The sequence below is a fragment of the Hyperolius riggenbachi genome, chromosome 2 (genome assembly GCF_040937935.1).
Source record: "Hyperolius riggenbachi isolate aHypRig1 chromosome 2, aHypRig1.pri, whole genome shotgun sequence".
Lineage (NCBI taxonomy): Eukaryota > Metazoa > Chordata > Amphibia > Anura > Hyperoliidae > Hyperolius > Hyperolius riggenbachi.
Genome location: NC_090647.1, coordinates 380,261,503 through 380,285,581, shown reverse-complemented (window position 1 = coordinate 380,285,581; position 24,079 = coordinate 380,261,503). Strand labels below are relative to the sequence as shown.

General features: G+C 45.6%; 1 protein-coding gene across 3 annotated transcripts in view; it reads left to right on the top strand.

The window, feature by feature from the left end:
- LOC137546839 (uncharacterized protein C6orf132 homolog) overlaps positions 1 to 24,079 on the top strand; it is a 165,789-nt gene that overhangs the window by 98,111 nt on the left and 43,599 nt on the right. For all 3 annotated transcript variants that reach the window (XM_068269748.1, XM_068269750.1, XM_068269749.1), the window contains one exon: positions 9,539 to 9,611. In XM_068269748.1, the coding sequence (XP_068125849.1) occupies positions 9,539 to 9,611 (73 nt within the window). The remainder of the gene's footprint in view (positions 1 to 9,538; positions 9,612 to 24,079) is intronic.

The following is a 24,079-nucleotide window of genomic DNA, read 5'->3' as shown; positions in this document are numbered from 1 at the left end:
TTACCTGCTAAAACAGGGTACCAAAGGACCAACATGGCCACTAAGAATACATTACCAGTGATCAGTAGTGTTAGATTTGGAAAGCATGGTAAGTATTGAGTGTGTTTGAGCAGGTGACAAAACACGGTAAGTGGGACTATTGCATCCATTCAGAGGTACTCTCCATAATAATCTTGGTGGAGAGGACACTTTGTGGCCTGCTTGATGAGAAGGGGAGGGTAATCTGCCTGGGGAGAGTAGCTCCAGAGGGTAGAGTGGCCAAGGATGCCAGATCTTGCTTGAATTCATAATAAATTACCTTTTTTGATCATTGCAAAATTACCACTTAAACAAAAAAAAAATCTTTAAAGGGGAACTGAAGAGAGAGGTATATGGAGGCTGTCATGTTTATTTCCTTTTAGACAATACCAGTTGCCTGGCAGCCCTGCTGATCCTCTGCCTCTAATACTATTAGCCATAGCCCCTGAACAAGCATGCAGCAGATCAGGTGTTTCAGTGCTTCAGACTTATAAGTCTGATCTGACAAGACTAGCTGCATGCTTGTTTCTGGTTTTAATCAGATACTACTGCAGAGAAATAGACCAGCAGGGCTGCCAGGCAACTGGTATTGATTAAAAGGAAATAAACATGACAGCCTCCATATACCTCTCTCTTCAGTTCCCCTTTAAATGCATGAGATCACACACCATGTTGGTAAATCACACAGCCGGCTGTACTGCCACGCAGCAAACTAATCAGACATACACCTGCAGCGCACCTTCGGGATCCCTGTGCACACCAAGATGACTGAAAACTAGGCCCTAATGATTGTCAGTCTCTCTCAGATAGAGACAAGTACTATAAGCTAATGTTCCAAATTGGAATGGTCCCGACCACGCAGCTTTAAACAGAAGAATTCCAGCAGGGTCTGTAATTCAGTTTTTGGTTCGTTTACTTTTTAGGAAAACTCTCCAATACATTTTTATTTTTGTACATACGGTAATGTATTGTTTTGTGCTTATTTTCAGTACACCTATGTTTTCAAATTAATTGATTTAGTATTGCTAAACAAACCCACCATGAATTCTAGTTACCAAATATACTCCCATTTAAGCCGACTTTATCAGCATACAAAATGTGCTAAAAAGTTGCTTCCTCAGCTTATACGCGAGTCGCCAGTTTGATGTGTGACAGGTGACACTAATGCTGAGCGGGCTTGTGGGGGAGAGAGGATCAGATTAGTTCCTGGTGCCAGCCCTGCAGAAGAGCGGATGGCTGGAGGCGACTGGATCTTGCAGGGGCCACTGTACAATGGATGCCGGTGGGGCCGCTGTACAGTGGACACCTGCCCTGTCGCAACATGCTCCCTTGCAGGTTAGTTCGGACGGCCAGAGGGGAGCGCATCTGATGGAGAAAGTTCAGATGGCCAGCGGGGTGTGCGGTACGATGTAACGTGCAGTGTTGACATCAGTGACCTCTTTAGCCATGTGTCATCTCTAGCAGCACTGCTAGAGGGCAATTTAGAGATGACACCGTCATCCATTGTACAGGGGCCCCAACAAAATCCGCTCCCCTCTGGCCTTCCGCTCCACTGCAGGTTAGGCAACAGGAACCGATCTGATCCTTTGTCCCTCACCACCAGCATCGTATTGCTGCACTCTCCTGGCATCCAAGGGCACAGAACAGGTTAGTAGATACACTGACACATACAGTGGCCCCTGCAAGTTCCACTCCCCTCTGGCCATATCAGGTACAGTGGGGGTCCCGGTGGCTCTTCTGCTCTTCTTTGCACACATTTCTGCGCTAAAGTCTTCTTTTATTTCCCTGTTTTTAGTAGGTGATACAGGAGAATTGCCTGGTTTTTTTTTTTTTTTGGTTTTTTTTTATTACTTAAGTGTGTAATTGCACATTTTTGTTTATTTTGTGGACCCTCCTGGTATAGTCAATAATCATAGTTAATACATACTGGTCTGGTACTTAATTATACTTTGTCTTCAGTCAGACTGAAGACAATCTTGACTGAAGACAATATTGCTTATATGCAAGTCAATCACTTTTTCCTAGGTTTGTTTTTTTTTTTTTCAATCGTTTTTATTGGATTTTCATTGTAGTAAATGTACAGCATTTAGTGTGACATGAAATATGTAAAAATACAAGTAAAACATCAATCTTACAACAGAATTATCATAGGCATAAAGCTACCAGTGTAACATAATGATTACAATATTCAACATGGGGCATGTGAAAGGATGACCTTAGTTAACATAAGCAAGGAGAGTGATCACCGCTTTATAATTATACTTTAGTCAAGGGGTTAAATTGTTAAATGTAAGAGTGAGAGAGAGAGGAGAATATGACAAAAAAATATCTTGGTAGAGCATATCGTCCATCCAATCACTAACCCATAACAGGCTGGATGGAGATTGCTCTTAAAGGGACTCAGAGCAGTGCAGAAACTATGGAAAGATGCATATCATTTTAAAGCTCTCTTTCTCCTCTATCCAATGATATATAAAATGAAATATAAACCGCCACCCTACGCCTTTTAGTTTTCGCTATTTTCGCGATTGAAATTGCCGCGGCCGCGATTTCGATCGCGAAAATAGAGAAAACTAAAAGGCGTAGGGCAACGATTTAGGTGTCGCCAGAAAGAGGAGAAAGAGAGCTTTAAAATGATATCCATCTTGCCATAGTTACTTGTATTACACAGGGCGACTTTTTCTCAAAGTCAGCAGCTGCATTCAGCAGAATGGAGCTGCTGACACTGGGAAAAGTGTCGCCCTGTGTAATACAATATAACTATGGCAAGATGGATATCATTTTAAAGCTCTCTTTCTCCTCTTTCTGGCGACACCTAAATCGTTGCCCTACGCCTTTTAGTTTTCTCTATTTTCGCGATTGAAATCGCGGCCGCGGCAATTTCAATCGCGAAAATAGCGAAAACTAAAAGACGCAGGGCGGTGGTTTATATATCATTGGAAAGAGGAGAAAGAGAGCTTTAAAATGATATGCATCTTTCCATAGTTTCTGCACTGCTCGGAGTCCCTTTAAACACTTGATTGTCAGCGGTAAATGCTACCCTTCCTCCAGTGAGGTAGGGTGTGTTATTAACCGTATGCATCTTAGGGGCCTATGTAACTTAATCGTATATGTTGAAGCACAACTAGAGATCTAGACTAAGCAAGGGATTGAGGGGTACGTTTGTTAACTGGAAGCAGAGCCGTGATATAAGGGGTACTTATTATCTGCTCATCTGAGGAGGTAAGCTGTATGGGAGAGAATGTTAAGAAAGAAGAGGAAAGAACAGAGTAACTGGAGAGAGGAAGGAAGAGGTGTAGGGTTAGAATAAATAGAAAGAGAAAGGAAAGGAAACAGAAGAAGAAAGAGAAAGAGAAACCACGGGGATGGAGGGCGCTCCCAAACAACAACTTCTACAGAGGGTATCCGCCAGATTTAGAGATAAAAGAATGCTACTGGTCTCAATGGGCGCGTATGATTCTATCGTGGTCTGAGTTTACCAGGTAGGTGATCAAAGGGTCCCATACTTTATGGAATTTTTTCATGTTGTCGTTCATGCGGGCTCTTAATTTTTCAAAAAATAGGATATGCCCTAGCCTTCCTTTGATTGAATCAAATGATATGGACTGGGATTTCCAGGCGGCTGCTATTTTGATTTTAGTGGCGGTAAATATGTATCTGATGAGTTCAATTTGGGCAGAGGTAAGATTGGGATATGGACAGCCAAGTAAGGTATAGAGGGTTCCTGGGAACCGGGGCATTGATTAGAGACGAAGCCCAAGTGCAAACCCTTATCCAGATCCTCCGGGCTTTACTGCAAGTCCACCATATGTGAGCAAAAGTGCCCGCCTCCTTGCACCCTCGAAAGCATTCGCCCGAGAGATCTGGATTGAGTTTGGCTAGTCTCTGAGGTACCATGTACCAACGTAGGAGTACACTTTTTCCTAGTTTTTAAGAGAAAAGTGGAACCTTGGCTTATATGCAGGTTGGCGTATATACGGTATGTTGTTCACATGTGAATAAGGGCTTGTGGGTGATAAACCCTAATTACACTGCAAAACTATGGCATTACTTTTACTGTTGACTGGGTATTCCTGGGGCCATGTCCTAACACAAAATGTATAAACTGTATAGGTATAACTGAATTTTCTTTTCTCTTTTAAAGTAGCCGATAATGCATACAGTAAAAACCTTGGATTGAGCGTAACTTGGTTTATGAGCGCTTTGGAATATATAAGCAAACATATTTGAGAAATTTTGACTTGATATACAAGCAAAAAAAGTAAGGGATATGGTACATGCGTCATGTCATCACAACTGAGCCTATAGTTCTTCTCTCTTTGGTGCTGCAGGATTGTACTTAATCTGAGTGCAGAGACTGTGCAAAGTCACATTTCCATGAAATCCTCAAAAGTAACAGTCATTGGATAAGTTCCTTGTTAAAGCCACACAGAAAAAAAGGTTGGGGGGAGCCAACACATGGCAATGATTCTGTTAGTTATATTGAAAGTAAATTTTTATACTGTTTTACTATAACTGTTTTTGGATTGTGAATGGGTTTCCATTAATTCGTATGGGGAAGGTTGGTTTGATATGAGTGCTAGAATAGACTGTGTAGGTATGGCTCTCATACTACATGGAAGGGGGTAAAATTGATCTGTGATCTTTCATTTTCCAAAGACTATGGTCTGATGTGTGTATGAGCCTTTAGAGAGGGCTTACAATCTAATCCCTACCATAATCATATGTCTGTGTATGTATTGTGTAGTGTATGTACGGTCGTTTAGGGCCAATTTTGGGGCCAATTAACTTATCTATGTTTTTGGGATGCTGCTCTGGCTATTTTTTTTTTTTATTTTTTTTAGTTGATTAACTACAGCCACAAAAAATGCAATGTTGATGGGCCTTAAGGACAGCATTGGGGAACACTGATATAGACAGTAGGAGTATCTGTTGGGATTAGATGCTAAGATTAGTAAGATTAATTGTGTGGGGGGATGTTTATCATTAGATGGTCATGTTAGAAGTGTAGAGTTTATGTATCATGTATCATGAAGCAGATGACAGTGGTGCTGGAGATTTGGTTTAGCTGTCACATTGCATTGTGGGAATCATCTGGGGTTAGATTGGTGGTGGAATGTCAGAATACAATCAAAAGCTCCACAGAAACAATGCTGGAAGGATAATGGAAAAAAACAGCACTGAATGGACAATGCCAGCCACTTGGCCGCCATGCTGCCCAGTTCCAGGCCACTTCTACTTCTCTGCTAGTTTTTTTTAGCATTAAATTACTTTTCACGTGCCATACAGGCCAGGTATTTTACTCCCTCCTGACAGAAAGGAAGAGTCCTGTATCCTGATCTGACTAAAGGTGCCCATACATGGTACAATTTTTCATTTTTTCAATTAATTTAATTCGATTATTCCGTTAGATCGAATATAAAGATTTTTCCAACATGTCTGATTTGTTTTGTTTTTTTTGTTTGTTTTTTTTTATAGAAAAAAGCGGGATAATTGTTAGTTTTTTTTTTTTTTTTTTTATCGACAGATTCTTTTCAACTTTCATTTGATCGTTTACGTAAAAAAAAAAAATGGAAAATCAGTTTTTATTGGACCGTGCATGGGTACCATAATGGTGGCCACTAATGTTCCAATCTTTTTTTTCATCCAATTTTACCAAATCTATGTAGTATAAGGGTAAATTGAGTAAATATATTAGATGGATAATTTAGGCATTTCCCTTATATTACACATAAATGGTAAGATTGGTTGAAAAAGATTGGCTCATTAGTGTCCACCTTTAGGCTCTTGTTTTTAGACACTATACCACCGACTTATCAAAAAGGGGGTTATTTTTGCTTTATTGCACATTTGGACTTGGCATAGGAAATGTTATGGGTTTTTTTTTATTTATTTTTTTTTTTGCTGTCCATGTAGGTGGCTATTGGCTAACCAATACCTCTGAACTTAATTTAGTCAGTATATTAAGGCTACTTACACACCAAGACGTTGTGTTTTAGGGGACGTTATGGTCGCATAACGTGCCCCTAACGCAACGTATGGTGGTGTTAAAGTTGGACGTCAGATTGAGCTGCGTTATGCAGCTCTCAAAGCAGCCGCTCCAGGTTAGTGATAGGAAGTCCGGATCTTTGTAAGGATTCGGATCATTTGAATCGGATCATTAAAAAGATCCGGATCTTTGAACCGAATCATTTGAATCATTTTACTAGGGAAGCAGACTGGGTGAAATGACTAGCAGGGCAGGACTTTCCCTGCACTGTGCATTCTGTATTTTCCTGTTTCTTCCAGACAGACATCCACTGTGAACCGAATCTTTCATTGTGATGATCCGGATGATTCGACTCACAAAAAAGATCCGGATCAAATGAACGATTCGTTCATGATCCCAACACTACAGTCCTACCACGAGTCTCTGCAGTGCAGTGAATATTAATTAGCCATGTGGCTGGCCTCGAGGAGGAGGAAGGGAGACCTCCTCCTCCAACATTACTGAGCATGTACAAGCAGTCTAACGCTGCTTAGCCCAGTATAACGTACAGCATGCAGCACTTTGTTTAAACGTGCTGCGTTACTATGTAACGCAACGTGGGCACTGTGAACAGCACAATTGATTTTACAGTGCTGTGAGTTAGGCTGCGTTACTGGCTGCTGTAATGTGGGACTTTAACATCCCACTGTGAAACCAGCCTAAAGGAATAATAAAGTTGAGTCCTTGACTAACAGACTGAAAAAAAATGTCCAGATATGAAGCAAAAGTCCATGTATTTGAAATTACATTAAAGTTGTTATACTTCAAGAAGCAGATATTTTCCCATGTATTTCAAGTATGTGTGTGTGTGTGTTTTTTTTTTTTTCTGAACTTTTACAATGGTGCTAGTAATGGGGGAAGGGTGGCTTACTCACTATATAGTGTGGGAAAGTTGCTTGGTTTCTGCTTTACTTTCATTATAATGCACCACTGATCAATGTACTGTATATACTCATGTATAACGTAATTTTTCAGCACAAAAAATATGCTGAAAAGTTACCCCCTCGGCTTATATGCGAGTCGGTGGAGCAGAACAGATGGTGAAGCAGGTTTTGTTACTGGCTACCTGCTGTCTGTGTCCCCCATCCCCTGCAACATGGTGTGCAGAGTGAGCTGCTCAGGACTACCTGTGTCTCCTGGCTTGTGGAGCAGAGCATGCAAGCAATGTGTCAGTGGTGCAATGATCGGGGATTCTTCCTGTGTGGCAATAGCTGTGTCTCAGATCTGTTAGAATGTAAGTATACTTGAATTCTAGGCCTCAGGTACGAAAGTCTAGTAAAGACTTGAGATGCAAGGTCTCTTTAAGTATAGTTTCTCGGAGAGAAATTATGCAGTCATTTACAAGAAACCTGTTCCTCTAGAAAAGTAGTACAGAGGCACCAACCGGGTAAAAACAATATTTCTTTAAAATGGATCAAATGAAGTGGGTAGCGGTGGACATGCCCCTCCAAAACAGACACAAAAAAATTGCTGTTTTAAGCAAAAATCAGTTTATTTACAGTACATAGTCCGAATAAGGTGCAACGCGTTTCGCAGGTATGTCCCACTTCCTCAGGCAATAAATAGGAGCATATCACTGTTACAGACAGACAAGATATATAAAAAAATTATTATACAAAAATGTAAAAAAAAATATGTATAGAATATTTTTTTCATAAAATGGGCTTTGAATTAAATATATATCTGTGTATATGCGTGCTCATATCTTTGTCTCTCATGCATATTAACACAGGGGTATATAGTGTATTCTAAGTATAATAGGTTGTTGGGAAAGAAACTGGGGGTGGGGGGGTTTGTGTTTTGTTTTTCTCGGGGGGGGGGGGTGAGGTGTGTGGATAAAGAGTATTCCTACATGGGCAGCACGGTGGCGTAGTGGTTAGCGCTCTCGCCTTGCAGCGCTGGGTCCCTGGTTCAAATCCCAGCCAGGGTACCATCTGCAAGGAGTTTGTATGTTCTCCCCGTGTCTGCGTGGGTTTCCTCCGGGTACTCCGGTTTCCTCCCACATCCCAAAAACATACAGATAAGTTAATTGGCTCACTCCTAAATTGGCCCTAGATTACAGTTCTTACACTACATAATATACATACATAGACATACGATAATAGTAGGGATTAGATTGTGAGCTCCTTTGAGGGACAGTTAGTGACAAGACTATATATATATATATATATATATATATATATATATATATATATATATATATATATATATATATATATATATATATATATATATATATATATACTGTACAGCGCTGCGTAAGATGTCGCCGCTATATAAATACTAAATAATAATAATAAATACATACAAAAAATTTAAATTAAGTGCTTAAAAAGGGGTTAAATAAAGTAATCAAAAGACTCACCCAATGCGGTCCGGTACATAGCCTGGCACCTCTGTACCGAGCAATGTTGGAATGAGGCCTCTTATACTGTGTTAATCCCCTATTAGGGGCTAATTAGCCAATGGGAGGGAGAGTGTGGGTGTACATCATCAGTGTGGGCCGTCGCTCTGTGTATGGCATGTTCCTCTAGAAGGACACATAATGGGTTATCAGGTCTAACTGTACCGACAGACGACGAAACGGTAAACAAAGCCGATATTTGGAAAACCTTGCATTCCTTGCAACTAGGTTATAAAGCACTGGTGTATTAGATGATGTGGGTCACATGCCCATGCCCGCCAATTGTAGGCTTGGGGTATGGCTCGGGTGATGTCAGAATTTAACTCCTTGATCATATAAAAGAGGGAGACAGGATGGCAGAACGGCACTTCTGCCTGCTATCCTGCTCTCTATGCTTGCTATTTAGAATAATAGCTTCATGTCAGTATGCTGTAAATGTGATAAACATAGGACATAGTAAAGACTGTTTATAGAAGTATAAACAGTAAAGACTGTTTAAGAAATCAACATGTAAAAAGATGCCTGATTGCTGAATAAACCCCTTAAAGGTTACGGTGGCTGTCTCTGCTCTATCTCCTGTATGCTGTCGCTGTGAGTTGCAGCTCTAATGATTGCTGGTGCCGGAGTAAAAGGTGTGTTGTGCTGTTGCCAATAGCAACCAACGTATAGGTTCTTACAGTTGGTGCCTGAAACCCTAGGCCGATCCCAGATCGATGATTGGTGATCCAGGTATGCACAAGAGTCAGTCTAATTAAGACTTCTTGAAGCAGCAACTTACATCTCTGTGACGCCATCTAGTGGGGCCTTGAGACACAGCTGTATCATCCTTGGGGCACATCTGGCTATAGGGAGGGAGGCTAACTTGTACTAGGGGCACATTTGGCTACTGTGGTGGGGGCTTTATGCATGAGTCAACTTTTTCCTGGTTTCTGAGGGAAAAGTGGCTTATACGTGGGTCGGCTTATATGCAAGTATATATGGTAATCCATTTTACCCCAGTGAAGTAGAAAGCCATCTTTGAGTGGGGAGTCAGGGAGTTAAAGCTAAACACATTTTTTATGCTAATCACCTTTCAATGTTTATTACAGCACACTGAAATTCAAGGACTTGCTGTACCAACCCCATCTGTACCATCAGGATATACAGACAATCCTTCTTTAGGTAAGCTCCAATTAACCAATTATACTGCCTGCAAATGTTCTAAGATTGGCTGCATCACTTCTCCTGTCTCCTCTCTCTGTTACACACTGTGAAAGAGAAGTAATTTAGTCCAGGCAGGCAGAGAGCAGGGGAGGGAACCAGGCAGGAGGAGAGAACACATGCTGAGGGTGTATTTTATCAAGGCTTCAACATGAGGAGAAATAAGGAAGTGCTTCTACAGATATAAATGTGAGTCTATTCTATCCACTACACTACGATGTACCAGATGTAAACTTTATATGTTTATATAACTGTACACAGTGCATAAACTACATATGTTACGCCATTCAAACTTTTTTTGGGGGGGAGGGGGCGGAGGAGGAGGCAGAGGTGCTCTTTAAAGGGAACATCCAGGCTAGAAAAAAACAAAATCCACTTACCTGGGGCTTCCTCCAGCCCCTGGCTGCCATCCTGTGCCCTTGCCGCAGCTCAAGTGGCTCCCGGTGTCCTGCGCTGCAGAAGCCGACCTCGCCAGGTTGGCTTTCGGGTCGGCTTCTTGTGCGCTCCACGGTGCGGGTCACGTGGTCCGGCTGACGTCATCAGTTCTGTACTGCGCAGGTGCAGTAGTTTTGTGCCTGCGCTGTATAGACCTAATAACGTCAGCCGAACCACGTGACCCGCACCGGGGAGCGCACAGGAAGCCGACCTGTTGAGGGCAGGACACCGGGAGCCACTTGAGCTGCGGCTAGGGCACAGGACTGCATCCAGGGGCTGGAGGAAACCCCAGGTAAGTGGATTTTGTTTTTTTCCAGCTTGGACCTTCCCTTTAAGGATATTGTTAAATGAAGAAAAAATCTAGGCATCCAGGACTTAGTTTATCATACTGTTAGTAATCGGAGTGTAACAGTAATCACTGTAACAGCTGTGTACCAAGAAAAAAAAACTGAAATAAGTGAGACCCAAGGTGAAATGTGGTGGTGCTGCTTGAGCTAGTGGGTTTGAGGGGTCATAGCATACCTCCCAAATTTTTGAGATCAGAAAGGCGGACCCTGCACTAGATGCCTACGTGGGTCCAATTTTTCAGACCCGCAGCCCGCTACCTGCACCCGACCCGCGACCCACTTTCTGGTGAATTTGATACCAGCTACCCAACCCACACCCGCAGCCCTGCTACCCGACCCACAACCTGTTTTTTCCATTTTCTTCTAAAGTACACATTGAAAGTAACATTGGGGAGGTGTAAAGTAAATAAAACCTATTTTTATACACAAACTAAAGCCAAAACTGTTTTTAAAGATTTTCTATAAATAAAAACTGAGAAGTAACAGTTCTGCTCAAATAGCAGAGCAGAGCACCCACATCCACTGTATGCTTTAGGCTGCTCCCCATCTACACTACATCTAGTGGAAGTGTCGTCCCCCCCTGGCCACTGCAATACACACTGGGAGACGTACTACACTAATCACAGGAGATGTAGGCGCATTTATACTACATCTCGAAGCATGCATTGTGGTGGCCAGGGTGACACTTCCCCCTCTGCTGCTAGGAGTTGCAAGGAATAGACACTGCGTCCAGGCTCATATAAATAATTTTCAGATTTAAGGGTGCATACACGCACACAATCTTGATCCTCCATGTAGTATGAGGGCCAATCAAAATTGTGTGTGTATATATGCACCCAAAGAGCAATTACCTCTGTTAAAAAGTTTATTTGATAATGAGCTACTGCTAAATGAAGGTGCTTGGTAGATCTTCCAGTACAAAAAGTGTAGGCTTGAGAAGAAACATTGTGCCAAAATTAACTTCTCTTGTGACGAAGTGGGTAATAGTGTGTTAGATTAGGTGGACGAGGCTTTGCATCAGGAGGTAGTAATGACTATGAGCAAATGGAGTAGGTAATCTCTCATACTACATGGGAGATGTAAAATTGGGAGATAATTGGTCAATCCAAATTGGATGTGTATATACACCCTAAGCTATCTTTTCTTCATTACAGTAGCTCAACAGCAAAATAAACAGTAATTTATTAAGAAAATCCGGATTGCATACAACAAGGCTTAAAAGCCCTGTCTACACGGGGAGATGTGGCGGCGATGTTCCTTATCAATTGAGCCACTGATGCAGTTCGATAAGTTCCGACAGGTCCGATCTCTGAGCCGCCGATTCCCTGCTCGTTGCCCACGAGGGGACAATGGCAGGGAATCGAGCGGAAGATGAGCGGCGCCGGGCGGGGACGAGCGGGGGATCGAATACAACGCACGCGCGGCGAGTGGGTACGCGCCGGGATGTGGAAGAGGCGATCCGGCGGCTAATCGAGCCGCCAGATCGCCTCCACATCTTCCCGTGTAGACGGGGCTTTATGCAGGGATAACAAATATACTGTATATGCACACCTACTCAGGACTTGCCAAGCTGAATCAAAGTTAACTGGAGCAGATTTATCACAACCAACAGAAAAAAAAAGCAGCACACACATAAATTATTTCACTTTTGCAATAATTTTCGCTCCATTTTGCATGCGCTTGTGTTGATAAATCTGCCCCAATGTCTTGTACCGGTCTGATAATAAAAGCCTGTATTTAATTATTCTGGTCATATGCAGCAAACACATACCTGTGTGTGCTAGATTGCTGTGGATGCAACTACACTGTCAACAGACCTTGTCCCATGTAGCATGCGTTTCTGTGCCTCCAGCTTTAGAGAACATATCAGAACATTCTCTAGCTCTTGTCCTATCAAATATCCCCAGTCACTAACAGACAGGGCTCTCCTATCGCACCTTTTCTTCTAACAGAGTATGCCCCAGTGATTTCTGGCCAGTGATTGCTGGCATTACAGAGGAGAAGCAGCAAACCAGTCAGCAAGAAAGTATTCTGGTGCCAGCATTCATCACAGATTTTGGGAAGGCAAAAGATACAGATTTTCAATTGTCTTATACTTGCTTTGACTACCTCCAGCCCCCAACTCGCGACCCGCACCCGCAGCTCCAATCAATTCCTGGAACCTGCACCCCACCCCCGCATTTCAGGTAACCCGTGGGTACCTGACCTGATACATGCCTCTACCCTGCACACCCCTACTCATACATACCATAAAGTTTTCATAAGAAAAATATGCTGTTTTATAATTCAAACCACATTGGTCCTTTCTACCCTGGCTCATTTTTCCTTCATGCTAACATTTAAACATAAGAAATACATCAATTTAAAGCATGGGAATAAAGTTTTGAGTCAAAAAGATTTTCAGTAGAAAAATCTATATATTTACATAGATCTGTACATCAGTCCTGAAAGAGGGACAGAGGGATTTGGTTCCCAAAGAGGGACAATTGGAAGCTATGGTCATGGCTCCTTAGAGTCCTGCAGCATAGGCCAGCTGCAACAACTTTAAAGGGAGTGCCACAACACAGAGGTCAGATCTGCAGTGTTTAAAGCCTGAGATTCAAAGACCACCCAAGGTTTCAGAGACGTCGGGGACCACCACTGTCTTATTGTTTCCAGGAGTGAAGCCCTGTAGTATAATTCTAGGTTGGGGAGACCCATTCCTCCCATTTTTTTTGCTACAGTCATTACTTGGAATGAGGTGTGGATTCTCTTCCCCTTCCAAACAAAGGTATTAATACATTTCCTCATATCACTAAACCAAGAATTAGGGATCACCATGTGTACAGTACGGAAAACGTAGAGTATCTTGGGCAGGAGAAACTGCTTAAAAGTTGCAATTCGTCCTGACCATGACAGCCAAAGATTAGACATGTCAGAACATTCTTTCCGTATTGACTCTAGTAGAGGTACATAGTTTAGTTTGAACAGATTAGATAGTTGACTAGGTAGTTGTATTCCCAGATAAGTTACCGCCTCATCCGCCCAAGGAAATGGGTACGACTCTAGGAGGGAAGCTTTTAATGGACAGGGGATATTTAAAGCTAAGACAAATGATTTGGTTTGATTCAGTTTGTATAGGCCAGGGAGAATTTTTGAAGATCTTGTATGAGGGCTGGGAGGGATGTATCTGGGTCCGATATAATTAAGGCAACATCGTCTGCGAACATGCTAATTACATGTTTAAGGCCTCCAAATTCTATGCCTGAGATGGCTGGGTTAGATCTCATTTTTTTGGGCAACTGTCTCCATCAAGAGCACAAATAGTATCGGGGATAGGGGGCAGCCCTGTCGCGTTCCATTGGTTATTAGGAAGGATTCTGAGATAAAGCCTGCTGCATTAACTCGGGCGGATGGAGCGGTATATAAAGCCATTATGGCCGACATAAGAGTACCTGAAAAGCCAAATTTGTCCAATGTGGCATTGAGAAAGTGCCAGTGAACTCTGTCGAACGCCTTCTCCGCATCCAGTGTTAGTAGCAGTGAAGGCGTCCGACAGAGCTCAATGCGTCTCAAAATATCCAGCATGCGCCTGGTGGCATCAGAGGCCTCACACCCTCTGGTAAATCCCACTTGATCCTGGGCTAGCAGTGTATGGGTGATTCCCATGAGCCTGTTGGCTAGTAGTTTGGTGTAAAGTTTGGCATCCGAATTGAGTAGGGAAATAGGCCTATAGTTGGCTGTATTAGTAGGGTCCTTCCCTTGTTTATGTATGACCGTGATCATAGCTTCCAAATATTCTGCTGGGATTAGTCCCGTGTGGGCAAATTCTAAGAAAAGGTCTACCAGAAGGAGAGAGATAGTTTGATTCATAGGCAGAAAGAACTCTCCACTAAACCCATCAGGGCATGGGGCTTTGTTTCGTTTTAGGGATCTGATTGCTTTAGTAGTTTCCTCCAGAGAAAAGGGTTGGTTCACACGGTTAAGTTGGGAAGGGCTTAAAGTCGGTAAATTGATAGAGTTTTTAAGAAGGAGGCAATGGTTTCATCGGTGGGTTGGGGAGTGTTAATGTCGTTTTTAATATTATACAGTTTGGAGTAATAGTCGCAAAAAAGATCCGCTATTTGCTTGGGGTTATATACCGTTTGTCTTGTTGCTGGATTTACTAGTGAGTGGATTTTGGCTTTGACTTGTTTTTGCTTTATATATCTGGCTAAGTAAGCCCCAGCCTTATTGCCTTGGAAGTATGATTTTCATTTAGCTTTTTGGATATTAAGGTCATATTTAGATTGTAGTAAAAGTTGGAGGTCATGTCTCAGTTGGAAGAGTTGTTTCTCCAACTGAAAAGAAGGGTTCTGCTTGTGTAGTTTTTCCTGGCTACGAATCAGATCAAGTATGCTTTTAGCTTGGCTAGTCTCTCCTTCTTTTGGATCGACCCCTGTCTGATTAGGATGCCTCTCGCAAATGCTTTGTATGCTGCCCAGATAGTAGAGGGTTTCAGCGAGGGGGTGCGATTTAATCTCCATGAATTCTTGGCTTTCTTTGGTCAGGTCGTCAAGAAACTTAGGATTAGAGAGGAGAGATGTGTTGAGTCTCCACAAATAAGGTTTCTGTGTTGTTAAGTTATCGTTTTTAAAGTGATATAAATGGGGGCATGGTCAGACCATAGTTTATTACCAATCGATGAGTCTATTACTGATTGTAAAACAAGTTTATCCGTAAGGAATAGGTCTATTCTTGAGTGGGTTCTATGAACGGTTGAGAAATAGGTGTAATCGCGTTCCGAGGCATGCAATACACGCCATGGGTCGTAAAGATCATTCCAGTTCATTAGTTTGTCGAGTATTTGTTGGGGAGATTTGCGTAAGTGGTCTATTTTAGCGGGACAAACATTAAAATCTCCTCCCAGTATTAAACTTCCTAATTGACAGGCTTTAGCCTTAGTGCATAGTTTCTGCACAAAGGTTTTTTGGCCAGTGTTTGGGGCATAAAGTGCAACTAATGTAATAGGCTCATTGTTTATATGACCAGTAAAGATAATGAATCTGCCATTGGGGTCCGTGGTTACTACATCTGGAGTGACTTTTAGGTCGCGGTGAAAGGCCATCATTTACCCCTTTTTTTTTTTTTTTTTTTTTTTTTTTTTGAATGAGCTGTGATAGATCAGAGGGAAATTAACATTAGTACATAGGTGGGTGTCCTTACCTAGGAAGTGGGTCTCCTGTACGAGGAGGATTTGAGATTTTTGTGTCTTAGCCTCATTCCACAAGAGATGGTGCTTATAGGGGGTATTCAAACCCCCGAACATTTACTGACATAATTTTCAGCGGCATGGCATAATAACAAAGAGAGAAGCTACAGGTAGAATTGCAAGCATATCCCAGTCAACCCACAACCAATTATATAGTATGTACTATTGACCCCATAGAGGTAGTCATGTCAGAATTAAGAGGAGGTAATAAACCTAAAGCTCAACACACACCATACAATCTTGGTTGTACAGATTTACCAAATCTATGTAGTATAAGGGCCAACAGATTGAAAATACCTTGAATGATTGATTGAACAAGCTCTTATACTACATAAAAGTGGTAAGATTGAACAATCAAGATTGTATGGTGTGTGTTGAGCCTAAGGAACAAGATGAAGCATAAACACTTATCAAAATAGAGGCTAAAACTCAACATGATAGAATAGCTAACACAGGTGGTAGTGTGACACAGTTCTCAGTCCACTAACTGTGGTGGGGGGTAAAGAAAAAGCGCTCAAAAATTACGCTTGCAGGCAGAAATATAGTGCGCGCACCCATGTGCCGGAGGGTTATATGCATCAGCGATAGGTTTGTTTGTTCCAATCAGGTACAACTTTGGCGGTCTTGGAGAGCGATCTATATGGAGGTGAGGCCTGCTGGACTTGTAGGCGTAGCTGTTTGAAGAGGGTCAGGCCAGCATCAGTATCAGCAATCGTGTACTTCTTATTTTTATATGAGAATCTCAGCTTAGTGGGGAAACACCAGTTGTAAGGGATCTGGAGTTGCTGTAAAGCTTTGGTGAAGGGCTGTAAGTCCTTTCTAAGTTTCAGTGTGGCAGCAGAGAGATCTGCAAAGCAGTGGTGCTCACCGCCAGGTCGTGATCACGCTTACGCGTGGATTCACGACCATTTTGACGCATTCCGCCTCGGACACGCTAAGCCGTGAATAGATTTTCAACCACGAAAATCTGCTTCGGCTTCGCGTGAATGCGGACAGAAATCCGCATTCACGCTCATGAAACCCGGCGCTGAAGTCGTGGTTAGCGGAAATGCGTCAAACTATGCGGAAGTGACACATTGCAGGCCAATCAGAGGGCCCCAGCAACCAATCACAGGAGGGGAGCTATGCCATCCCCTTCTGAATATAAAGCGGCGGCCATGATGGAAAAGCTCTGTCCTTGCTAGACTGTGGTGCTGAGAGGATTATCTCCAGGCCATTGTTGTTTGAGCAAGTGCATTTATTGTGTTAAAAACAAAGCGTTTTTTTTTGCTAACACTGCTCTTATACTGTACACAGTTAGCTAGTCAGTGAGTGATTGCTGTAGTTAGTTGTAGTCAGTGTAGTGTAGTGGGAGTGTGGGAGTCTAGTGATTATTTAACTGTGTGTAGTGCAGGCAGGTTCAGTGCTGCAGTGTAGTCAGTGTAGTGGGAGTGGGGATTATCTGTGTGTAGTGCAGGCAGGCAGGTTAGTGCAGCTGCAGTGTTCACTTGTATATTCCAGTGACAGTTATACACTTGTACTATTTGCAGGCAGCCAGTCACACCGCTGGCGCCGCCACTCTCTGCCAGCGCTGTTCATTCATTCTGTCAGTGACCTTGTGCCGTGCCCAGTGCCCACTGCTCGCTCGCTGGCATATAAGCATCTCATTACACAGTGTGACATCCTTGTGTGCCCACTGCATCCTTCAGTGACCTAGTTGTATATCCAGTGCCCACTGCTGTGCCCACTGCATCCTTCAGTGACCTTGTACTGTGCCCACTGCATCCTTCAGTGACCTAGTTGTATATCCAGAGCCCACTGCTGTGCCCACTGCATCCTTCAGTGACCTTGTACTGTGCCCACTGCATCCTTCAGTGACCTAGTTGTATATCCAGTGCCCACTGCTGTGCCCACTGCATCCTTCAGTGACCTTGTACTGTGCCCACTGCATCCTTCAGTGACCTAGTTGTATATCCAGTGCCCACTGCTGTGCCCACTGCATCCTTCAGTGACCTTGTACTGTGCCCACTGCATCCTTCAGTGACCTAGTTGTATATCCAGTGCCCACTGCTGTGCCCACTGCATCCTTCAGTGACCTTGTACTGTGCCCACTGCATCCTTCAGTGACCTAGTTGTATATCCAGTGCCCACTGCTGTGCCCACTGCATCCTTCAGTGACCTTGTACTGTGCCCACTGCATCCTTCAGTGACCTAGTTGTATATCCAGTGCCCACTGCTGTACACACTGCATCCTTCAGTGACCTTGTACTGTGCCCACTGCATCCTTCAGTGCCGTTGTACTGTGCCTGGTGCATCCTTCAGTGACCTTGTACTGTGCCCACTGCATCCAGTGATTCATTACTAGCAACATGTCTGGCAGGGTTTCGCGGGGTGAGAGGAAAGGGAGTTCAATTGCCTCAGCCACTTCTGGGACTGCTCCACGTCCAGGGAGAGGACGCCCAGCTGTACGTGGTCATGATGCAGCAGAAAGGGGGGCAGCAAAGCCTGGGCCGAGTCAGCGGACGCCATTGTCCAAATATTTTAAAGTTTCTGGTCCCTGTGTGGTGGTTGAGCAAATGGAACCTGATGTACTCATGGACATCATGACTTCCTCCCAGACCTCTACTGTGAGCACCACTCCAAGCAGCAGCCAACATCCCACGCTTGTTGTGACATCCACCCCAGCACCCACTGGTCAGCAGCCCCCCAGGATGACAGCGTTCTGTCCCTCAGTCCGGCATCTGGGAACCTGCTGATGCAAGAAGCTCAGGACTTACTGGGGACTGATGTGGCAGAGATTGAGATCGGGCCACAATCACAAGCGTTGTTGAGTTCTGGTGATGAAGAAGAGGGGTCTGTGTCTGGGGATGTAGGGACATAAGAGGAGGTGGGGGAGTCAGAGGAAGAGCTGGATTATGATGATGATGCTGCTGATGATGACGACGTTGTGGACCCTATGCGCAGCCTGCTGAGTCCGGGGAAGAATGGTCAGAGCAGGATGACGAGTCACCTCGGCCTAGGCAAGGATATCGCCATATGTCGGGCAGGGGCATCGGCAGCAGTGGGCGTGGAGGAAGTAGACAGGACACTGCTTCAGCCGGCACCACCACCATGCAACCCCCGGCAACTACTACCACACATTGTTCCGCTGCACCCTCTGCTAGTGGGGGCCGCAGTAAATTAAAGTCACCAGTGTGGGAATGCTTTGACGAATGTACTGATGACAAAAGGTATGCGGTGTGCAGGTTATGCAGCAAAAGATTGAGCCGTGGGAAAAGTCTGAGCAAGATGGGTACCTCATCCCTCCAGGGCCACCTGAGAAGCCGCCACTGCCGCGAGTATGCGGAGTTTAAGAGGAAGCAGGCACTGCTGGCAGGGGTTCCTGAGAGCAGAAGGCCCACCAGCGCAGCAGCATCATCCCTCCCTCAGGGTTGTGAATCCCCCACAGCAGCAGCAGTAGTAGCACGCAAGCGCTCTTCCACCTCGGCTACTCAGGACACAGACATTGAGGCTGGCAGCCAGTGGTCGTCTCTCTCCTCTGTCTCCCCTGCATCCCAGTGTCGTCAGACCCTGCTGAGCGACACCTTTCAGGGTTTGACCAAGCCTCTGCCTCCAAGCCACAGGCGGATCCGCAAACTAAATGGCTTGCTGGCCCGGGCCATGGCATCACAGCTGCTTCCCTACTCCCTGGTGCAGGAGGGGAGCGCCATGCGGACGCTGCTCCAATTTGGCATCCCCGAGTGGCAAGTCCCCAGTCGCCACTATTTCAGCAGGAGCGCGATCCCAGCACTCCACAAGTTTGTGGTGGAAAACGTGGCCCGTTCCCTGGACTACTCTGTGGGCAAGCGGGTCCACGTGACCATGGACTCGTGGAGTAGCAGATTTGGGACAGGTCGCTACCTGTCCTTTACGGCCCACTGGGTGACACTGATGGAAGGGAGGGAGGACAAGAGCGCATCAGCCCAGCTAGTGGTGCCACCACGCGGGATCAGGGGGGATGCAGAAGGGTCCTGTCACGACACTCCCTCTGCACCCGGAAAGCAAGCCCGCCTCGGCAGCAGCAGCGCCAAGCCTCGGCACTGCCAAGCCCTTTTAAAATTGGTGACCCTGGGGAAGGAGAGGCTTATGGTCACCAACGTCCTGGCCGCCCTCAGGAAGCAGGAGCAGAGGTGGCTGACCCCCAGAGGCCTGGAAGTGGGGTATGTGGCAGCCGATAACTGGGCCAACCTGGTGGCAGCAGTGCAGCAGGGAAACCTCCAGCACATCCCCTGCTTGGCCCACGTGCTCAATCTTGTGGTGCAGCGCTTCTTGTGCACCTACCAGGTCATGAGCGAGCTGCTGCAGGATGCCCGGGCGGTGGTACGCTTTTTCCGCCTGTCAGCCACTGCCTCTGCACTCTTGTCCACCTTACAGCAGCAGTATGGAAGGCCACAACACCGGCTGATCGACATGCCAGTTCGCTGGAATTCGACTCTGGCCATGTTGGAGCGGCTGTGTCCGCACAGGCTGGCTCTTGGGGCCTACATGCTAGACCCAAGTGTCCCCAGCAACCAGCAAGTCCCCATGATTACTGCCACTCAGTGGACACTGATGCAGCAAGTATGCCTGGTGCTGAGTCCCTTCCTGGAGGCAACCAAGATGGTCAGTGAGGAGCGGGCCTCTGTGTGCCAGTGGGTGCCCTTGGTTTGTCTACTGGAACAGGCAATGGACAATTTAATTGAGTGTGGGGATGAAGCCCTGAGGCAGTTGGAAGAACAGGAGCAGATTGCAGCACAGTCCAGCTCAGAGGAGGGCTCACAGCAGGTAGTGGAAGAGTTGGAGGTCCCTAACCTGAATGAGGAGGAGGAGCAGAGTGCAGCAGGCGTTGTACGTGGATGGCGGTTTGAGAAGGACAATGACATGGCACAGGAAGAGGACAGGCATGCGTTATGGAACAATGACGAGGAAGATCTTGCTGGCAGGGCCCACTTGTTTCCCATGGCTGTGCACATGTTGCGCTGCCTTCGCAGGGACCCCCGGGTGATCCAGATGCGTTCAAGGGAGGACATCTGGATTACCTTGATGCTTGATCCCCGTCTGAAGGGGAAGCTGGGAGACTTAATGACGCCATCCACCACCGAGCAACGCACAAGGGAGTTGAAGGAGGCCCTTGTGCGCAGCCTACTGGAAGCATTCCGCCAGCCTTCCACCCCCACTGTAACTGCTCTGCCAAGCCAGCAAGAGGTGCCTGCCATTGCCACTAGCTGCACAACAACAACCACCAGCAGCAGCAGCAGCAACTGGCGCCCCGGAGACCTGAAGAGCCTAAGCAAGAGCCTGTATGCAGTGCAGCAGCCCAGAACAGAGGTGCCCGCCACAGCATCCACCACCAACCAGCACAAGCAACGACTGACCACCATGGTGTCTGACTATATGGGGTCATCCAGCGGGCTCAATGACACCGACAGCCCCGTAGACCCCTTGGAGTACTGGGTCAAGAGACTGGACATCTGGAGCGAGCTTTCCCAGTACGCCCTGGAACTCCTATCCTGCCCTCCTTCCAGTGTCCTCTCAGAGAGATGCTTTAGTGCGGCCGGTGGCGTGGTCACAGAGAAGCGCTCTCGGCTCTCCCACGCCTCTGGACAAACTCACCTTTCCGAAAATCAACCAGGCTTGGGTGGAAGGTGAGTTCCTGGCCCCTATTGTCGGACACAGGGGGACATGAAGTGGCTGCTGCATGTGCTGTTGTTAACTATGCCTGCCTTTATAAAGACAGTTACTACCTGCCTAGTGCCTACCTTGGTTAATTTTTTGGTGTTATGGTACTACTACCAGTAAGTTGCCATGGTCCTCCTTCTGAGCTGCTGAACTGACCGCCCGCTTTGTCCTCCTGACTCAGTCGCTACTACACTCTGCGTTATCACTGCCCGGGTCACCGGGTGCATTTAATTTTTTGGCCAGCACTATGACACTGTGCTGCTACTACTACCACCAGTATGTTGCCATGGTTCTTCTGTGCTGCTGCTGCTGCTGAACTGAACGCCCGCTTTGTCCTCCTCCTCCTCCTGACTCAGTCGCTACCACGGTACCACCAATGTACTCTGTCTGCGTTATCACTGCCCGGGTCACCGGGTGCATTTAATTTTTTGGCCAGCACTATGACACTGTGCTACTACTACTACCACCAGTATGTTGGCATGGTGCTTCTGTGCTGCTGCTGCTGAACTGACCGCCCGCATTGTCCTCCTCCTGACTCAGTCACTTCCCGCTGCTGCACTCTGCGTTCACACTGCCCGGGTCACTGGGTGCATTTAATTTTTTGGCCAGCACTATGACACTGTGCTACTACTACTACCACCAGTATGTTGCCATGGTCCTTCTGTTCTGTGCTGCTGAACTGACCGCCCGCATTGTCGTCCTCCTCCTGACTCAATCGCTTCCACCAATGTACTCTGTCTGCGTTCACACTGCCCGGGTCACCGGGTGCATTTAATTTTTTGGCCAGCACTATGACGCTGTGCTGCTACTACTACCACCAGTATGTTGCTATGGTCCTTCTGTGCTGCTGAATTGACCACCCGCATTGTCCACCTCCTCCTGACTCACTCGCTACCACCACTTCACTCTGCGTTCACACTGCCCGTGTCCACTGACAACTCTGCTGCGATGTCATTGCTAATTGCTGCAAAAAAACAACAAAACAAAAATTACAAAAACCTCTCTGGGGCCTTTTTGGCGTCAGCCACTCATCCTCCTCCAGCGGTACCTTCGCCGCCAAGTGCCATTGGAACTCGCCTTCACCTCTTTGATTGCTTAACGCGTATATCCCTTTTTAAAACCACGTATTACCAATTAATAGCCCCATTTACAGTGGTGATTTGTCTTTAAAAGCCATTAAAAAAAAAAAAAATTGGGGGGAATTTTTTATGTTGAAGTTATGTTGCCCCTTATCACCTCGATAATCCATGCAATTTGGGGGATTGTAGCATGTATGGGGGCTTTGTTATTAACGTTAAAAGAAATTCCGCCTCCGGGCGGGAATCCACGCGTGATTACGCCATTCACGGCAGAAAATCCGCGTGGTTGCGTGGACGCGGACGAAAATCCGCATGCGGCGGGGCCGAATGCGGATTTTTTTTTTTTTTTTTTGCAACCACTTGGATTGCCGAATTCGTGGATGAGGCACATCCGAGCATCCCTGCTGCAAAGATCTGGATGTTTTTATATTGCTCTGGCAGAGAGCCTTCCTTTCTGGCTGCTTGCACTATGCCTTCTTTCACATGGTAAAACATGAATCGTGCGATTACATCTCTGGGTATAGAGTCTGCTAAGAAAGGGGGCTTGGGAAGACAGTGTGCTCTGTCAATGGTTAATTCAATCTCTGTAGTGCCTGGTAAGAGGGCCTTAGTCAGGTTCTGTAAGAAATGCTTTAACTCCTGCTCTTGTACTTTGTTCTGGGATGCCTCTGAACTTTAAATTGTTCTGGCGGTTCCTGTCCCCCAGATCTGTGGATTTGGCTTTTAACCATCTAATATCATCTGTGGAGGCTGCTGCAGAATCAACCATGACATTGAATTCTTTAACCACTTCACTCACTTTCTCTTCTACTGTGTTAACTCTATTGCCCAGAGAGGCTATCTCTGTATGTAAGTCTGCATTAAGTGATGAGATTTCTGCCATTAGAGATGAGCGGAATGACAGGAGAATGTCCTTGATAAAAGCTTGTGTGGCATAGGTGTCAGAGGCAGGAAAGGCTTCTATAGAGAGCGACATGGTGTCTGGATGTGCTGCCACGTGGGGCTGATTGCTTACCAAGGCTCCAGAGTCCCTTCTCGGTCTAGATTTAGCTGGACTGCCTGTGGGAGAGGATTAATTGTCCTGCAGTGAGGGCTCTTCTTGTGTGGGCTGAGCCGCATTATCTCTGCTGCGCGAGGAGACAGCCTGTGATGGAGTGGCGTCTCCTACAAGCGCGGCGCCATCTTAGGCCTGCTCCGTCCGTCTGGACTGGAAGAAGTTTGTCAATTTGCGGGCCTTGCTTCCTTTTTTTCGAGACGTCCGTTTCCAGCGGCATCTCCTCCACGTTTTGCATCGTGACCCCGGCTGGGTTGGTGTCGCTGTGAGCCGCTCTATCTGCCATTCAGCGGGAGCTGAGCTAGTGTGCGCCCGTCTCTTCCACAGCGGAAGCCACGCCCCGACTTTATAATTTTTTGACTCTGACAGGAGACCACTGAAAGTTTGCATACAAACCTATTTACTAAGTGCTTTTTTTACTGCATTTGTTCCTGTAGATTAGATTTTAAGAAAAAAAATTAAAATAAAATGTAATCGTATTGCTATGGATTCCCTGACTATTTTTAACATGGACCTCATATTAGGAGTGTTCCACTGGGTGTGTGGTAAAACAATAACTGGTATTGCCCTTCTGTACCCTCTGATTCATATGTAAGTTTAGCATGCAT